The 20,061-nt window shown below is 41.5% G+C and overlaps 1 protein-coding gene across 3 annotated transcripts; it reads right to left on the reverse strand.

Moving 5' to 3' along the window:
• Window positions 1-96: 96 nt before the first annotated feature.
• On the reverse strand, window positions 97-19,111 carry LOC138964561 (chitobiase-like). 3 transcript variants are annotated; one of them, XM_070336552.1, is made up of 12 exons: window positions 18,637-19,111; window positions 18,251-18,379; window positions 17,760-17,924; window positions 16,691-17,281; window positions 12,178-12,617; window positions 11,084-11,293; window positions 10,239-10,583; window positions 9,492-9,680; window positions 5,422-5,665; window positions 4,794-5,049; window positions 2,202-2,348; window positions 97-1,650 (listed from the first exon to the last, which is right to left on the reverse strand). In XM_070336552.1, the coding sequence occupies exons 3-12, from the start codon at window positions 17,908-17,910 to the stop codon at window positions 1,569-1,571; spliced, it is 2,655 nt and encodes an 884-aa protein (XP_070192653.1). In that variant the 5' UTR covers window positions 17,911-17,924; window positions 18,251-18,379; window positions 18,637-19,111; the 3' UTR covers window positions 97-1,568. The 3 variants fall into 3 exon arrangements, with proteins under 3 accessions (XP_070192653.1, XP_070192654.1, XP_070192652.1); XM_070336553.1 differs by lacking the exon at window positions 18,251-18,379 and having other exon boundaries at window positions 18,867-19,111; XM_070336551.1 differs by lacking the exon at window positions 18,251-18,379.
• Window positions 19,112-20,061: the final 950 nt, after the last annotated feature.

Consider the following 20,061-nt stretch of genomic DNA (forward strand, 5'->3'; position numbering starts at 1 on the left):
TCTTCAAGTGACTCCTGTCATGAAGTTCAACAACAAAATCAACTCAAATCATAGACCTCCCTGTACATCTTACAGGGATATTGCAAAGATCTAAATTCTTTTGGAAACTTGCCAAAATTGGCATTTAGGTCTTGCAATTCTGGGGAAGTTTAAAGCAGGCTTTGACATCCTCTTTTTCCCCCACTGCAAATCTGCCAAAATAACTGTACAGTTTTCTGCGGTTTAAACATTGAACGTTCGATGTTTTGCCAACTGTCGTCAAACAACATCCCTGTTTGTCTTTTTGAGTGATTTTATCTGCAAGTCTTCACAGTTGGAATAATTGAATAACCACTGGTCACATGAAGTTTGATACAAACTATTCATTTTTATGCAATAGAAAGCATCAAATTAAAAGATTTTTTAGATTTCATTTTCATCAATATGATGACATAAGATTATTGACAACTGAACAAACAATATGAACAGTAAACTCTTCACAATCAATTCATGCAAAACCTAATGGCCATCTACAAAAGATTACAGCATTAAATTGCCACCTGTAGTTTATACTTTTCTACATGTACCAGTAGGGTAAATCAATGTTAACAAAGAAGGTTCCCAACACACAGCAGTCCAGGTTTACTATAATGACAGTACAAAACCTTGCGAGTCAAAGAGGGGCTTTTATCACAGAGTGAGAAGATTAACTTGAAAAACAGGCACCTACAATTATTTATGTTCACAGTTCCCCACTGTTTTCTCACAGCAATTCTAAGATAACATTTGACATAATATTAGTTTTCTGTAACCATTTTGTTGAATGGCTCATCAATATACAAGACAAACCTTATGCAGTGGAACCCCCTTTTTAACACTCCCAAAGTTAAGACCAGACCTGGGAACCCCTGTTTTGCACTTAGAGTATTCTCAAACAAACTTGGTGTATTTTCAGAAAAATGAGCGTACTCCACACAGCATTTGAACATCCATGATTCAAACATGCTTCACACGCGTCCGCCACATCGTTAATTAAGTTTACCTATACACGTACATTTAAAACAGATCCTTTTTTCAATTTTTACTGACAAAAACTGAAATCATGTGTCAAAATACTGGATCGGCTTCAAGATGGGCTTGTGAATAAAAGTAGTCTAGGAATTTTTCTCGTCGTATTTTTTTCCCACTGACCGTACTGATCGTATTCTCGACAATCATGCGTACAGAATACGGCGAAATCGTATGGGTTCCCAGGTCTGTAAGACCCTCCCTCTTCTCAGAATGTCTGTGTATTCCCTCTAAAAATGTACCCCCATTTTAGGATTCCCTCCCTGTTATGACCTGGATTTCTCTGCTTTTCAGAAGTCTTAAAAGGGGGTTCCACTGTACTGAAGCAAGAACCAAATCAATATGGGAAAGCTTCATGCATATCACATATGTTACCACCAGCAAAATTAATAATGTTCCCAGTTCACCTCATGTCTGACAACCGTCAGGGTAAGGATGATCCCATGATGAAGATGATCGACAAGAAGATGATGTTCAGACGTTCACTTCAGTTTCAGGAGAGCTTTAGGCAAATCCTGTCATCATCTGTCTGCTTGTGTGGCAGTTGCTCTACTCGGCCCAGAAAGCTTGATCACACGGCTGTGACGTTTATCATCAGCTGAGCTGAAAAGTAAGAAAATTGAACATTCAAGAAAACCTTGTGTTGACACAAATTACATTTACTATGTTAACACTGGATCTTTATTTAAAAGGAAAACATAAAATGTAATAACACCTCTGATGAGTTAACTATGTGCTTACAGTTACTTTGGGGTATGGAAATTATGTGGAGGAGGGCTTGCACATGTGTATGTCTCGCCCATTTTGTTCTCTCTTCTTTTACAAGTGTGCACGTAAAAGATTCTGTAATCCATGTCGGAGTTCGGTGGGTTATAGAAACACAAAAATACCCAGCATGCCTACCCAACGAAAGGGGAGTGAAGCTGACTATGCTCTCAGAGTATAGTGTGGGGAACCCAAAAAGGGCAAACAAGCTCACACGTCACCAGAATTTCTGGAACGCTAAAGAAGAAGAACTCTGTTTACATAATTCTAAGTTGCCCCTGTTTGTGTTTTGCTTTCATTTCGCTAGAAGGCAAGCTTTCCTAGCACAGGGGAATATAAACAATATAATCTCTACGAAACCCAATGTTTTTGTCTTCCACTGAGCTTACCATGTGCGCAGAGTAATCAGATCACTGGCCTCTCTGATGTCGGCAGGCTGTGTATACGTGGTCCAGCGTTTGCCGTTGTCAGTTGAGAATTGAACCGGCAATCCTGTAATCTGGCAGTTCACCTCCAGGAAAGTGTCATCTTTTATCCTGTTTGTGTACAGAAAATTACATGAATCAATTAAAGCTGTGGTCTATTTATGACTTTCCGGGGCTACGATGTTGAAAAGATAGGGATGAAAGCAAACGCTATTCGAAACCCCATCTGTACGGCGTGTATGATCTTGAGAGCTTCAGTCAACGCTTGAATTTTGCAGTGGTAACATCCGGTTTGCTCTCTCAGAGCTGAGCATACTTGTCAAGAAGGATCGAGCAGAAAAAATAAACAACTTGGCAGGGATTCGAACTCAAGGCCTCGGGGCCTCAAAATGTCGGGGCCGATGTCTTAACCGCTAGGCCACTCCACCAGTGTTGTCAACGATATAAAAAATTATAATTTTATATCATTCTTCGCATGAATTACCATTCATGCGTTACAAAAACGTAAAAATTGCCATTCAAATTTGCCTTTATTTGCAAACATGTTTCACAGTACATGTTTACACCGTCATGCTACAAGACAATCGCGCCATGCAGATAGCTGCGATATCTCTATTTACAGCATGCAAGAAAAATTACAAGAACAGTAATTGAATCTCTTCAAAGCTCTGTGCAGTTGAAAATAGACATCAAAGAAATAGTTACAGGGATGTTGCCACAAATTCACACCTATAGGACAAATGTCCTGAGCTCTTTGGCATCAATAGGACATTTGACTGTTTTCAGACATTTAAATAGGACATTATACTTTTGTGAAAAACACAAAATCATGTGCACACACACATATCAGTATATATGCACCAACATTGTGTGCGTATATTGTTTTATTACTTTTGTTTCAATCAGGACACACACAAAAAAGAAATTAAAAAGCAACCAAACACTTCAGCACTCTTACTTTGATTGGTACACAAACCGCATGATATCCTGACAGAGCTTTTTCTTGACATATTCGACAAGTTTGCCTATGTAGACGGTCTCTTTGCTGTCAAATTCTAACCAACTACTGTAGTACTAAACAGGGTCAGCCATGAATAGTTAACCTTATTAAAAGACCCTATGTGTGAATTTCCTGTTGTACCGACACCATGCATTGTGGAGGTTTCAGCGGCGACACTGTCACTGTCATTTTCCAAAATGATGCAATTGCTAGCCGTGTTTTCCCATGTTCTTGACCCTTATGTAGCACACGATGCTGTTGAAACGCCAAACGTGTTCAGCTTTTGTTGTTCTTTGGCAGGCTTTAGTTTTTTTCGGTGGCATAATTCAGTGCCGTGCGCTTCATCTCTAACCGAAAGCAAATTAATGCAGGCGCGAACCTTGGTCAGTTGGAGTTGTCTCCCATGCTGTAGACGGGTGTACGCAAACAGCTCATTCCGCAAATGATTCGGAAAACGTAAGATTTGCACTGCATACCTTCAGTGCACATGTACGCGACAGCGCTTGGTCGCTTTTTGAAGATTTCTATCATGAAAGGAAAATGATCAAATAACGCGCTGTCCGAAGCAATGGAGTTCTTATCTGACAATGACCGCGCTCAGTTGAAAACGATAGGACATCTGACCGCCATGCGGCTATGTGAATCGGACATTTGAGCCTTTTAATCAGTCTATGTCCGATGTCCGACGCCTAACGACATCCCTGTAGTTATACATGTAGTAACTTCTGAACAGTGGGCGGATAGAGATATAAAATTAATCATGCTGCTTCAAGAATAACATAACATGAATTCATATCATTGTTTTTCCTTCTTTTTCTCAATTGGCGCAGTAGCCTAGTGGTTAGGACATCAGACACGAAGTCTCGAGGTCGAGAGTTCGAATCTTCGCCGGGGTGTTTATTTTTTCCCCTTGATCTCTCTTGAAGATAAAATATTATCAGTCTTGAGAGAGCAAACCGGATGTTATCCCTGAAAAATTCAAGCGTTGACTGAAGCTCTCAAGGTCATACACGCCATATAGGTGGGGTTTCGGGTAGCGTTTGCTGTACAGAATTCTGTACATGATTTTCATCCCTATCTTTTCAACCTTGTAGCCCCGGAAAGTCATAAATAGACCACAGCTTTAAAGCGGATGCAATGCACACAACGAAAGAAGAAAACTTGCTGAGCTGATTCAAGTTTGTCTCTGGAAGATGTTTCAATAAATACACAACCACGAATCAAACTCTCATACCAAATCTGCTTGACGCCTGTGCGAAATTCATGCTGAGGAAAATGTCAATGAGGATATTCATGCCAAGGAAAATTATATGTGTACCATGATTTCATAAGTTTTTGTCATTGATGATAATTGCTAACCTGCAACTGAGCCTTCATTGCTGTAACTTGTGCCTGCATACTGCTGTTTTGCACTGAAACTTAACCGTTTTCAAGCTTGTGGTTAGTGACTAACTGTAAACTTGTGTCAATGCTAGTCTTAGAAAATAACAAACAAAGAAAACACCAGCAACAGGTTTCCACTTAGCCCAATTTATGCTTCAGTTTTGCATACAAACCTTGCACCTGGTGGGGGAAGATAGTACTGCACACCCAGTGCATCCAACCGTCTCAGCTCTTTCCGCCCCAATGCCTTGGCAAACTCCTCCCAGTCTCTGCCACATTCCTCCTTTCGCTGTTGGTCGTCACGGTGTCGGCTTTCCCAGGACGCCTTGTGCCAGGCACGCTCGGCCATGGCTAGCAGACGAGGGTAAATCATGGCATCAAACTGGTCCTTTGTCCGGATTAGTTCTGTCCAAAGCTGGCCTTGCAAACCTGAGCACAGAATGTACAAGTAAACCATGTGTTTTGCAGAAGATTTTATAGAATATAGTTTGAGAACCAAATGATTTCTTTTACTTTGTAACTGTCACGCTTTGCTGTAAGGATATAAACTGAGAATTCAAATCACACAGCAAAGTTTCCCTTAAAAACACCACAATCATTTAGTCTATTCAGCCAGATTCATCCAGATACTCCTGTTAGCAAATAATGTGACGTTTAACTGGCCTTGGGCACCTGACACAACAACAAAAAAATGAAACTCCAACAAAGACTCTACTGTTCAAAAATCCCCAAGAAGTAAATCAATCTGACTTCTTCAAATCTCGCACAAGAAAACCAGTCAATCTAACTTCCCAAACTCACCCACGATGTTCTCGGGCTTCTTTAAGGGAGTGGACTCCTCTGCTCCATCCAACGCCTTCAGCTCTTCAGCAGAGAAAGCTTCACCCGTAAGCCTGACATCGGCGTTAGAGAACAGATTGTCCGGAGCAAAGCAGAAGACTTTGTGTGTGTCGGTGAAGCGGCAAGCCCAGTAGAGGCCTCGTTCCTCTGGGTCAGGTTCCTGTGGATGGTCGAAGTAGAGATGGGTCCCTGGGCTAAGAACCACCTATAAAAGAAGAATAGGGCGGGGATATAGCTCAGTTGGTAGCGCGCTAGATTTGTATTCAGTTGGCCGCTGTCAGCGTGAGTTCAATCCCAGGTTCGGCGGAAATTTATTTCACAGAGTCAACTTTGTGTGCAGACTCTCTTCGGTGTCCGAACCTCCCCCCGTGTACACTACATTGGGTGTGCACGTTAAAGATCCCACGATTGACAAAAGGGTCTTTCCTGGCAAAATTGCTTAGGCACAGTTAATAATTGTCTACCTATACCCGTGTGACTTGGAATAATAGGCCGTGAAAGGTAAATATGCGCCGAAATGGCTGCAATCTACTGGCCGTATAAAATTTCATCTCACACGGCATCACTGCAGAGCGCCTAGAACTGTACCCACGGAATATGCGCGATATAAGACTCATTGATTGATTGAAAGTGCCTATAAACAAAATTAATTAAATTACTCTACAGTGGTATTTGTCATGATATGCAACATAATTTCTGAGTGCTCTTCCATCCACCCAGCTTCCAACTGGGCACCTGACCCTATTCATGCTTTGGGAAGGTGAAGGCAGTGAGGCTGGCCCTAAGCAAAGATTAGATCTTGCTCCACAATGACCGGAGGACAACAGGACTACCCTCACCACCTAAAATATCAGGGAATTCTAAACACGAACTAAAAGATATAACACTGATAAATACACTGAACAAAGGAAGGTAGGCATCTCAGTAGTCAATCAATCAATCAATCAATCAATATGAGGCTTATATCGCGCGTATTCCGTGGGTACAGTTCTAAGCGCAGGGATTTTTTTTATCCCAGCGAAGCTGGAGGTATCCCGTGAACGCTATACTGTAATCGATTTGAGAAATGTGCACACCGAATAATACATGATAAAGAAGGATTCGTTGTGCCCGGCTACGTGCTACAGTTGGAGATGGAAGTTCACCAAAAATGGGGACCATTCTAACAAAAATACGGTGGGTAAAATAGGCGCCCCCATTTTTTCTGCAAACGCCACCCCAGGCCGCTTTAGACGGGTAGAAATTCCGTAGTTTCCAAGTCTATGGATAAAGCTCGCGTAAGAAGAATACGTCACGGTCGAAAGTCTTTGACGTCAATTAATGCATCATGACGTCATGCCTCCCCGTAGTCTTTCTCTCTCGTGCAGTGTGTGTGTTTGTGTTCATTTTGTGCACATGTGTTAGTGTTACTGTGTGTGTGTGTGTGTGTGTGTGTGTGTGTGTGTGTGTGTGTGCGCGCGCGTGCATGAGTCTGTACTCGTATGTGTGTGGTGTGTGTGTATTTGTGTGTGTGTGTGTGTGTGTGCGCACGCGTGCATGAGTCTGTACTCGTGTGTGTGTGTGGGCATAAGTGTATGTGTGTGCGTGTATGTGTGTTTGTTTGTAAAGGTGTGCATGTCCGTCTGTCCATATGTGCGTATGGGTGTGTGCTTTGTGTGTATGAAGTTTTTTGTCAGAGACTGAGTGAGTGCGTGTGAGTGAGAGTGTGTGTGTGTGTGTGTGTGTGTGTGACTTGGTGTGTGTGTGTGTGTGTGTGTGTGTGTTTGAGAGAGAGAGAGAGTGGGTGTGAATGTGTGTGTGCATGAGTTTGTGTGTATGTTTGTGTGTGTATGAGTGTGTATATGTGTTTGTTTGTAAAGGTGTGTGTGTCCGACTGTCTATGTGCGTATTTGTTTGTTTGCTCAACGCCCAGCCGACCACGAAGGGCCATATCAGGGCGGTGCTGCTTTGACATATAACGTGCGCCACACACAAAACAGAAGTCGCAGCACAGGCTTCATGTCTCACCCAGTCACATTATTCTGACACCGGACAAACCAGTCCTAGCACTAACCCCATAATGCCAGACGCCAGGCGGAGCAGCCACTAGATTGCCAATTTTAAAGTCTTAGGTATGACCCGGCCGGGGTTCGAACCCACGACCTCCCGATCACGGGGCGGACGCCTTACCACTAGGCCAACCGTGCCGGTCTACGTGCGTATAAGTGTGTGTTATGTGTGTATGAGATTTGTGTCAGTCAATGTGTGTGTGTGTGTGTGTGTGTGTGTGCGTGCGTATGTACAGTGTGTGGGTGTTTGTTTGTTTGTTTGCTTAACGCCCAGCCGACCACGAAGGGCCATTATCAGGGCGGTGCTGCTTTGACATATAACGTGCGCCACACACAAGACAGAAGTCGCAGCACAGGCTTCATGTCTCACCCAGTCACATTATTCTGACACCGGACCAACCGGAGTGTGTGTGTGTGTGTGTGTGTGAATGTGTGTGTGTGCATGAGTTTGTGTGTATGTTTGTGTGTGTATGAGTGTGTATATGTGTTTGTTTGTAAAGGTGTGTGTGTCCGTCTGTCTATGTGCGTATTTGTTTGTTTGTTTCCATAATTATCAGGGCGGTGCTGCTTTGAGATATAACGTGCGCCACACAAAAGGCAGAAGTCGCAGCACAGGCTTCATGTCTCACCCAGTCACATTATTCTGACACCGGACCAAACAGTCCTAGCATGCACTAACCCCATAATGCCAGCCGCCAGGCGGAGCACCCACTAGATTGCCAATTTTAAAGTCTTAGGTATGACCCGGCCTGGGTTCTAACCCACGACCTCCCGATCACGGGGCGGACGCCTTACCACTAGGCCAACCGTGTATGTGCGTATGAGTGTGTGTATTGTGTGTATGAGATTTGTGTGAGTCAATGTGTGTGTGTGTGTCTGTGGGTGTGTGCGTGCGTACATTCATGCGTATGTACATGTGTGTGTGTTTGTGTGGGTGTCTGTCTGTTTGTATAAGAGAGAGTGGGTGGGTTGGTTTGTGTTTGTGCGTGTGCGTAAGTGTATGTGTGTGTACGTGTATGTGTGTTTGTTTGTAAAGGTGTGTATGTCCGTCTGTCTATATGTGCGTATGGGGGTGTGTTTTGTGTGTACAGTGAAGTGTGTGTGAGAGAGTGAGTGAGTGCGTGTGAGTGAGTGTGTAATACTATGTGTGTACGTGTGTAACTTGGGTGTGTGTGTGTGTGTGTGTGTGTGTGTTTGAGAGAGAGAGAGAGAGGTTTGTCTTTCGCTGGGGTATGCAGTGCCTTGGCGTTGCACATCTACTTAATTTTTTGTTATTTTTTATGCAATTTATATCACGCACATATTCAAGGCGCAGGGATTTATTTATGCCGTGTGAGATGGAATTTTATTTACACAATACATCACGCATTCACATCGGCCAGCAGATCGCAGCCATTTTGACGCATATCCTACTTTTCACGGCCTATTATTCCAAGTCACACGGGTATTTTGGTGGACATTTTTATCTATGCCTATACAATTTTGCCAGGAAAGACCCTTTTGTCAATCGTGGGATCTTTAACGTGCACTCCCCAATGTAGTGTACACAAAGGGACCTCGGTTTTTCGTCTCATCCGAAAGACTAGCACTTGAACCCACCACCTAGGTTAGGAAAGGGGGGAAGAAAATTGCTAACGCCCTGACCCAGGGTCGAACTCGCAACCTCTCGCTTCCGAGCGCAAGTGCGTTACCACTCGGCCACCCAGTCCACAGTCCACAGTCCTAGTCGTGGTCATTTTGAGGTGAAAAAGAAAAATCTCTTCTATGACAAATTTTACGGCATCATATTAAAGCTACTGAAACTTATAGCTGCTGCATTCAAAATGGAAGAATTTTACTCCATGCAGCAGTTCTAGAAAGGGAGTCTCTTCCCTGACACGTATGGTTCATGTCTACAGTCAAAACAGGCTAGAGTCGCAGCAACAGCCATGCCTCCTGTTATCAAAAACGCACAGTTTCTAGGCAAATGCACCCCTAATTCACCTGATAATTGGAGTTGGCCAGCTTGTAGACGTCAGAAGCCATGCCAGTTTCCCACCTATTCTTCCAGGCGTACACCATCACGTTCTTGTTGAGAAACTTTTGACGAGAAAATGGCTCCTCAAACTTGTAAACTATCCCATCCTGCCATGCTCCCACCTCCAGGCCCAGTTCTGCTGCAATTTCTGCCACCTGAAAATGGACACACTCAGTGATCAACAATAAAAGGCTGAAGGCTGTATTGGTCATTTTACTAGCAGTTCAAAGGTCTGTCAATATTGACACAAATGTTAGTCAATTTCTTGCTCTTTTACACATGATGTAGTAGCTCAAACTGAGCAGGACAATACTGCAACCTGTATTATATATATAGAACTATTCTGTTACTCCAATCACTTGGGACATGGGAGATCACGTTGGAGAGAAAAGAGAGAAACTGAAAAAGATGAAGGAAGCTGTCTATCAAATACACTCTGAAATAACTTCCCAATGCCATTCCTGTTATTACTATTACCCTTTTAAGTACAGCAAAATGTAACCAACAATTATATTTAGCAGGTAACAAAATAAGGAGTACATCTTGACATCACATAATGTTTTCTTGTAAAGTCCTATTATATCAATAAGGAACAGAATCTACATCAGCAAAATTTCAACAAAGAAAAGGTTGCAGCATATTCTTCAAAGATGACACTCCAATAACTTGCACAAGTGCAGAGCATAGACATTACAGGAAATCAAAATGCTCACCTTGACAACAAAGTACTCCATCAGATCCTTGAAAGACTTGACCTCCCCAGTGTCTATCAGGGCCTGACAGGCAGGCGAGTCCTCCCACGCTTCATACGGCACTTCATCGCCTCCAAAATGAAACACTCGCAGGGGGCAGATGTCGCTATGCATCTTCTGTATCTCCTTCATCACTTTGCGGATGAACTCATACGTGGCTGGAAGCCCAGGGTTGAGAGAGTTTTCGCTGAACATTTGCACGGATTGAGATTCGCTGTTTATCGTTGCTGACGCTGACAGGTCTGAGAGAAGGTACTGCTCTGCTGCTCTTGGGTCTCCCGCTGCTTTCAGTTTCGAACAGCGTGCCTTGAAGAAGGGGAAAAAATCATGACACCAAGGCGAAATGTGTAAGGATGTTTCAAAATGCACCAAACTTGGGAAAATATTCTTTGGTACTATAGTATTCAACCAGATCTCTTCATCCAGCTGCTTTTTTTCTGGAAGTATTGTCCCCCAAACTTGTATTTCGGACAAAACAAGAAACTCGATTAAATTCCTGAGATTTCAAAGTAGGTTTTACGTTCTATAGATGTTTAAAAAGCATCATTTAAATTCTGACACAAGTGGCGTATATATATATATATATACATGTAACTTCTTTTTCTGCGCTCATGGACTACAAGTAGTACAACTGGCACATACACACAATTGTTTTACCAGTGGATTCCCCCCTTCACCCAGCTGTTGCTGCCAGTGGGATTTGAACCCACTTGGACGACAGAGGCACTAACACTAAGCTAAGGTTGCCCATCATGTAATACTGTATATAACTGAAAGCAAAGAAAATGCTTCCAGAGGCACATTACCTGCATGGCCTTGACAGCAGCGTGACAATGACCGGGCATGTCAATTTCAGGAATGACCTCGATGTGGCGCTGGGTGGCAAATCGCAGGATCTCACGATACTCCTCTACGCTTAAGAACCCTGACCCCGAACTTGTGGTGTAGGGTCCTGACCCCAGAAGCGGCAGAAGGGAGTTCTCCTCCGATGTTGTATGGCATCTTCTGCTGCCAACCTGGTGAATGGATGTATATGATTTGTTGTCCATCTACTTCAAAAACCACCAGGTCAAAGTACAAATGAGTGTTTTGTTTAAAACCCACCAGTTTAAGACTCCCTTCTTTTTAAGACCTAGTTTTCTCAGACTTGCTGTTCTTAACCTCTGTAAAATTACCCCCATTTTAAGACTCCTTCCTTTTTTAATAACCGATTTTCTCAGATGGTTTTAGGTCTTAAAAGGGGGGTTCCACTGTAGTTGATTGAACATTCCAATCGCTATTCTATATATTTAATTTATGTTCAGCTCCGATATTTTAGTTACAGTGACTGGTCTTCCTGCAAAATCAAAGGAAGGAGTGCGAGTACGTTCATAGAGATGTTCTTTTCCCCATCCTTGCTTTGTTGCTAAAAATACAATTATGTTAGCACGGTTTGTAGAGAAAAGAGGCACATTCTTTCAGGTCCTCTCAGCTTCAATCTGTTACACATTCTGGATGCTATCAGGCTCTTTGAATATTTGCTTGTTAAATATGTAAAATACAAAATTAATAAGGAAAAAAACAACCAGGCACATCAGTTTTACTATATGGAACCTGGCTTGTATGTGACTAAAACAGCACGCACACATATGTTGTCAAAGTTTGATTCGATTGCAAGAGGTGATCATTTAATTTTGTGTATCTTCACCTCACAATCTCAACAATGCAGTGCGATATACCATCAACTACCCATCAAGCAGGTCCTTAATTGAGACTGAAGTCAACTTGCAAAAAACTTTGCAAACTCATTTTACCAAAAATTCAGCGCCAAAGCTTTATGCAGCCAGCTTTGTGAAGTCGACTTTGCCCCATCAATTTAAGAGGCCAAACAAAACTGCACACATCAAAGACAATCACTGACCTCAGTAAGTTCTTCCAGGCCGGGAATCTCCAGACGCCATCCCTCGTCATCCGTCAGGTGAAAGTGAAACTTGTTCAGCTTATACATTGCCATCACTTCCAGCAGCCGCATCACAGACTCCTTGCTGTGAAAGTTCCTCGACACATCCACATGCATCCCTCGGTAGACGTACCTCGGAGCATCCTTGACCTCCAAACTCTGAAGGGTTCCATCACTAACGAGGCTCAAAAGAGTCTGAACTCCCCAGAAAATTCCTGGACCCTCGCTGGCGCAGATCTGAACTCGGTGTTGTGTTGCGTCGACACTGAGGTCGTAGGATTCATTGCTGGTCACTGTTTTATTGTTGATGGAGACTGGTGCTTCTCCCTTGGTGAGAAGGATGGCATGGGAGGAGGGGGTGGTAGAAGAACCGGATGACAATATGCTTGAGCCGATCCTTTCTGGATAAAAGAGCCAAAAGCGGGAGTGAGGCAAAGTCTAAAATCTCTCTCTTTCTTTTATTATCCATCTAACTCTTTCTTTCTGTCCAAATACACACTGACTGAGCCATATATAAATGGGCCAAAGTCAAAAGGTGCCCCTTGTCATGTGACATTTTTAAAAGGCTAATATTGTTTGTTTATTTGTTGCTTAACGTCCAGCCGACTACGCAGAGCCATATCAGGACGAGGAAGGGGGGGATGAAGGGGGCCACTTGTCAAGCGATTCCTGTTTACAAATGCACTAACCCATTACTTGTGTCCCAGCAGGCTTTAGTAAAACTAAATTAATACCTACTGGAAGATTACCAGTTTCCAGTATGTTAAAATAGGCTTAACCTATCTACTGCTGGACTTACATCAGAACACTAACAGATTAAACTATACATGAATCGCGAGACAAGCGGCAAGAGAAGAGATTTTTGGAAAAAATACAGGTGAATGAGCAAGAAGGCAGAAAAAAGAAAAGAATTCATGAAGAAAAAGAGAGCATGACAGGAAAGAGGAACCAAAAATCTACCTAACAGCAAACTAGAAAGCTCCTGCGGTTCCAAAAACAGGGAGGGCCTTTAATTTCATAACCGCAGTGCCCCACTGCGGGAAAAAGGCTAATAAATTAAAGATTTTTTTAATATTTTAACTAAAGCTCTCAATATCAGATGATATTGCCAAAGTTTCAGAACACAAAGTTGATAGTAAGTATTTTTTTTATGAATTTCTTATCCTAATTTCCCCCTATTTTTGGTCGTTTCTAAAGCCTCGTTTTTGGGTGTCATTAGAAATGCAAAATTAAACAGTGTAACCTTGTTTTTTCTTAAATAAAGAATAGATGGGCCGGTTCAGTAAAGTTCATTCTTTTATTTGAATTGGTCTTCAATATGAAAAAAACAATCAACATTGAGAATTTGAAGGTTAAAAAACTACAGTCTCCTGTGACATGTTCTGTCACACTAAATTCCTCTTTCTTTGCTTTTTTGCATAAAGAAAATGAAAAGAAAGAGCCATCGTTTTGGGGTCAACAAAACGTTATCAATGTAGGCTACATATTAAAAGTTAAAAAAATAGCATGGTACCAAAATTAAAACGAGTTTTGACACGTTGCAAAAAATCTGTCACAAACGTCACGAGAGACAGCACGCGATTTTCGGCACCTTACTTTCGATCTCGATTAACGGCAGCTGCTTTTACGACATCCGCAAAGTGGTCTGAGCGACATACGAGTTTCTGGCACATTCGAACGCATGGCGTCCTTGCGACCGGATAAGTTTTCTGAATCCGTCACACGCTTTTTTACACGTCACAGGGAACAACGCGGGGTCCAAAAATAACGAGAGACATGAAAGAACATCCTTCTAAGAAAAACTGAGTGCTTATTCTTCTTTGTAATGTTATGTTAACGAAGTTTTACGGAACAGAAGCACACAACTAACTTTCGATTTTACAGGATTAATGTTAATAAAAATGTTTCTCGTAACATGTGACGGAAAACTAATCTCTTCCGTCACACTGACTTGTCACAAGAAACTGGAAAAGTGTTGTTTTTCATGCAAAAATTTACTTCAGGATTTTCTTGTCTCTTTACACAAGTTAAATAAATGTTAGAAATCAAATAGGGATGTCGTTAGGCGTCGGACATCGGACATATATAACGATGAAAATCCCCAAATGTCCGATTCACATTGCCGCATGTCGGTCAGATGTCCTATCGTTTCAGCCTAAGCGTGGTCATTGTCCGATATGTACTCCATTCCTTCGGACAGCGCGATAATCGTTAATTTTCATTTCAAGATACAAATCTTCTAAAACACCGAACGCTCTCGTGTTCAGCTGACACTGAAGTTGCCAGTGCCGCGTGCGGATCTTTTCTTTTGTCGGGAATTCCCGAACCGTTTGTGGTATGCGCCGTTTGGGTATTTATACCGTCTCGGTGCAGCGCACTGATCTAAAAATAGTGGATTATTTTTAGATCAGTGCATGCTACAGGAGTACGGGAGACAACTCCAACTGACTAAATTTGTCGTCTGCTTTTGTTTTAGATATGAGACGAAGCACTGAATTATGCCGCTGGAAAAAAAACTAAAGCCTGCAAAAGACCAGCATTAGATCAAACCGATCATTTTGTTTTTCAACTTTTATCCAAATCATGCCGTTTGTAATCAAAGTAAGAGCTCTGAAGTTGTCCATGTTGGTTTCTTTTTTGTGGTTTCTTTGAAACTAAACAAATACAACATTATACGCACACTGTGTTGATGTATTTACTATATTATGTGTGTGTTCTACAGTGCGCGCGCGCGTGTGTGTGTGGGCGCATGACTTTGGAACAATTCCATGGAATGTGTTATAAGCTGTTTGGCGTAAATTCATAATGTCCTATTACACTTTCTGAAAGCGGTCAAATGTCCTATTTATGCTGAAGAACTCAGGACATTTGTCCTATAGGTATGAATTTGTAGCAACATCCCTGATCAAATGCTACATGGTTTGTCTGAAAAGTCTTTGTTTTTTTTTCTAGGAATATTTGCAGAAAATCCAAAAATCTGTTTCTAGTGACGTGACATTTTCATGATGGCCATGCTTAAAAAATATTATATTTGAACATTTCTTTTGACCATAATTCAAAAGAGTGTGTTGGATTTTGTACAAAAAGATATATTTCCATCTTGAAATTGGCATTTAAGGTAACAAAAAACAGCACTGAAGATGTTGTATGTCACGAGAAACAGATTTCAGAGCAGGACACAAAACAAAAATTTATTCAGTTGGTTGAAAAACTGCAGGGTTAGTTTTAAAAAACATTAAAAGTATATTAGGCCCCCCCAAAAAAATTGTCTGTTTAGGGTAACATGACCAAAAAAAGTAGGGTCGGTAGGTAGGTAGGTTTTTTTTGTGGTTTTTTTGGGGTTTTTTTGTTGTGTGTGTAAATGCTATGTTGGCTAAACATTCACTTCTTATATTTGATGAATACATGTTTCAAAACGCCAAATGTCTCTATTTAGCATTTTTACCTCTTTTTTTTCTTTTTTTTTTTGAAATCAAAAAAGAGTTTTTGGGTCGGCGCCAAATCGATAGGGTCGGTCGGGTTACCCTAAACAGACAATTTTTTTTTTTGGCCTTAATTAATAGTGTCAAAAATGCAAAAAAGAAAACTTGTATAAAACTATAGTGTTCCATTTGGCACCTTTTGACTTTGGCCCATATATATATCTGCTCCACTTCCAGTATTAAATACTGACAAAAGTGGATGTGGGATGTTCCTCCTTTCATGACCCCCAATTTAAGCTTTTCCCCCTTCTTAGACCTTGCTTTTTCTTATTTTCTGTTCATAACCTCTATAAATGTCTTGTTCTTATTTTCTGTTCATAACCTCTATAAATGTCTTGTTCTTATTTTCTGTTCATAACCTCTATAAATTTGTCTTTTTCTTTTTTTCTGTTCATAACCTCTATAAATGTCTTTTTCTTATTTTCTGTTCATAACCTCTATAAATGTCTTTTTCTTATTTTCTGTTCATAACCTCTATAAATGTCTTTTTCTTATTTTCTGTTCATAACCTCTATAAATGTCTTTTTCTTATTTTCTGTTCATAACCTCTATAAATGTCTTTTTCTTTTAAGAGTTAGACTCCCTCCTTGTTAAGATGTGATTTTATCAGATTTTTTTTTATGGCCTGAAAATGTGCATAAATATATATGTCGTGCCGAATTCACGTAATTGCCGATTCCGCGTAATGGGCAACATTTTTGCCCATTTCGCGTAATCGGCAAAACGCTGCCAAATACGTGAAATCGGCAGCGTTTTGCCGAAATCGCGGACAGGCTTCTAAAATTTGCCCATTTTGCGAAATCGGCAGCCACTTTTTGGTTTTAAAGTTCTCAAATGCCTGGGATATCATCACTCTTAGACAACTAGATACTCGATAAGTTATGGCAAGTTATGTGTAAAATATACACACATATTGATTAGCCAATACAATACAAAGGCTTCTTAGAGCCAAAGACATCACAACATCAATACACATAACTATGACACATTACCTGCAAGATATTGCGCTTCCTGCTTGAACGAGGCGTCGTACACAACAGTCCACATTGGGCCCTCAAACTTCACAGGCTGTTCGTTCTCACTCACAGTCAAGCTGACTGGCATTGGAATGACACGCTTTCCGCATGTCCCTTGATCCTCCACCGCATTTCTCTTGAACCTCACCTCCGGCGTAAAGGGGTCGTAGAAGTCAAATCGCTTCTTCTTACTACTACTGAGGGTGTAGTCAAAGCGTTTCCACTTGCTGGCAGTGTCGAACGGCGCCACAAAGTCCAGACTCTCACCAGCAGTGCAGGCGATCACTCTGGGTTCTAAGTCAGGAGCGGCCAGGAACCAGTTGGGCAAAATATCACAACGAGCCACAGAATAATACTGCCCATGAAACGGAATCGTCAGCGCCTGCCCTTGTCCGAGAGGTTTGAAGTCTGGCGTTGGATGAAGTCGAAACAAACAGCCGTTAATATGCATGAGGTGAAGGCCATCCGCTAGCTTGATTCCCTCATCACAGGGGAGACGACCTGGCTCTATCATGCGGATGTGGGAAAAGAACATGGACCAGTTTGCAAACCTCAGCTCTGTACTACCTGCAATGCAACAAAGAATAAAGATAGTTGTCAATGTGTTTAAAAACTACCTAAATGGCCTATAAAATAGTGTGCAAAATGTAACGAAAGAGCTAAAAAAAAACCACAGTTGTCAGGACATTTGATAACAAACAAAAAGCCTTGGGCCACCATCTAATCTCTGGGTAACTGAAAATGGCTGCATGTTATCACCAGCAATGCTAAAAGATAGAGTCACAATATTTCTTGCCACATTTGAAAACAAAGAATTGAATTGAATTCCGGATTACACAGTCGTAGAACTTCTGCTTAGTCCTGCTTTTAATACTGAATCATCAGTGTATGGTTTGTGATCTTAACCAAACTGATACAATACATATATACTTCTGAGTATTCATTTAAAGTCTTAGCCCTACAAAGGAGCATGCAGTTGATCTCAAAAGTAACCATAAACTATAATTAATATATGTTAAAAACATGCTTCATGCAGTCATGTCACCTTTGTTGGAAATTGTGAGAGAAGCCTCATAGCTGGCTTGGCCGCCGGTCAGATTGTCCAGAACAGCATAATGAATGTCCAGTGAGGCGGCCAGACTGTCCAGTTCTGCCTGGGTCAGATTGGGCAGTTCTCTGCTCTCTTGCTTGTCCATTGTCTTTGCCTTTTCTGTAGGTAAACATGTATCATCAATAGTTAATTGTCTTCAAACTATGAAAATAGTAATGAAAAACAATAAAAATGCAGTGCCTGATTGAAGACAGAAAATTAATGATTTTTATTATTAATACTATCAACCGCTGTCCAAGAGGTTGGGCTTTGAGTCCTCCTATAGCTACCTGTCACGGTTGGTGCGTTTTTTCTAATCTTTCAAGCTTCATTTTCTTCTTTTCAACATTTCTCTAAAACTTAAATAACAAAGACCACAGTTCTTTGCAATAATCTTATCTGAGTTATGAATGACTCGTTGGTTCTCGATAAAAAGAACTAGAAACCTTTGTTTTGAGAGCTTCTCAAGAGTGCTGGCTCCCGAGCCTGGTGGATTCATAACCGACTTGCTGGTTCTCGGGCCTGGGTTCTCCGTAACCAACTTGTGGGTTCTGCAGCCACGGCCTAAACTTAAACTAAAGTTCAATTCTATTAGTATGATCACACACAGCTAGATGCTCAACAACAACAAAACTTGCAATTTTAAGAAAACACTCACACATGCACATGCACTGAGTACAAGACAATCAATCGTATCTCCCCGTACACACAGGGGGCTGGACTAGCATACAAGATCCCCCCTTACAACTGACAAGAACATGAAGAAGGAAACAAAAGCGCATTAAATATCAAGCAGTACAACATAAAAGTTAGAAAGTTTAGTAACTCGTACTCTCACTACAATGTGACATCATGACAGACGACGATCAGCAAACAGCCCTTGGTACTGTACTGTAGCGTTGTCGAATCTTCAATAAAAAAAAAACGTCACGTTGATAGTCGTCGTCGGCTTCTGTGGCGCACCCGCCAACCACCAACCCAGGCGGGTTATCCAGATCCAGATCCAGAATAATCTAATTTAACACTGTACAAGTACCATACCCACTATCGTGTCTAACTCACAACAAAGTTGTCTCCTAAATCGGTCACTGTTGCAGCGGTGTTTTCAGGATGATTCATCAATCAAAGCAGTAGATCTGCAAAATAGCCCTGGCATCCACAGTCAGTTCGAACCAGATGCTCGAGGGCAACTAAATGCGGTAATGTTGATGTGACTAATAATCTATAACAATTTAAACTTTCAGGAAATAAAAGAATCAAATTTGTTGCAGGTGTTGGGTGGTTGGCTCCAGGGGAAATAACACTGGTATACTTGTTTGCTTATCCCCCTTGATGCGCAAAGCTACTTTCGCTTTAAGCTTACTAAGCTTACTGAGTAATGCGTGAAAGGCATTGCCGGTGGATGTAAAAAGAGACATACAATGCACAAAACTGACTCTCCTGCCCAAGAGTATATAATGTATGCTACACTATGCATTGTCCAAAATTCTGCACGTGACTGAGGCATTGCATGTTCCGGTAACTGCACACTGTTTGCGGAAACGAAGTGGATTCACAGCGCGCGGCGCGTTGTGCAGCGTTGCGATTTACAACGCGCGATGTATTGTGCTGTTACATTTTCTCCTCTTTCGGGTTCCTTCTTCGTTCCATGTAAGCGCTGGAACTGTTAACTGGTGTATAGATTCACTTGAGATAATATAATAGAGGTAGGTGCAATCAATTGTTGTTAAAAATGTTGCTGATAATCATACATGTACAAAAATAAAGCGCGTCAACAATCTGCGCTGGTGAGAGCAATAGCCGCGCTCTGGGAATCGCTGCGCTGCACAACACGCCGCGCTCTGTGAATCGCCGCGCTGCACAGCGCGCCGCGCTCTGTGAGTCGCTTGCCTTGCTGAAATGTCTCAAATTCAAAAACTCAAGCATTTTTTTTTTTACTGTAATATTATGTCCTACTTATACTTCCCGCGGCATTTATTAACACAATGCAATACATAATCATTAGCATAAAAAGAAACAAAAAACAACTTCTTTTTTTTGTAGTTATGAGTATGACAAACAATAAGTCGGCTTTGCATCAACACATGACCTGCAGCAAAGAAACTACAATTCTTGCGTTCATATTTCCCACGTGGTCATATTTCCCCCTCGATATATATATATATATTCTCAAGACTGAAATGTTGTTTCTTGGAAAAATTAAGAAGTGGAATTATTTAAGGACGAAAAGCATGTCAGTTTCTTGCATGTGAAGAAA

Source organism: Littorina saxatilis, linkage group LG4 (assembly GCF_037325665.1).
Source record: "Littorina saxatilis isolate snail1 linkage group LG4, US_GU_Lsax_2.0, whole genome shotgun sequence".
Taxonomy (NCBI): domain Eukaryota; kingdom Metazoa; phylum Mollusca; class Gastropoda; order Littorinimorpha; family Littorinidae; genus Littorina; species Littorina saxatilis.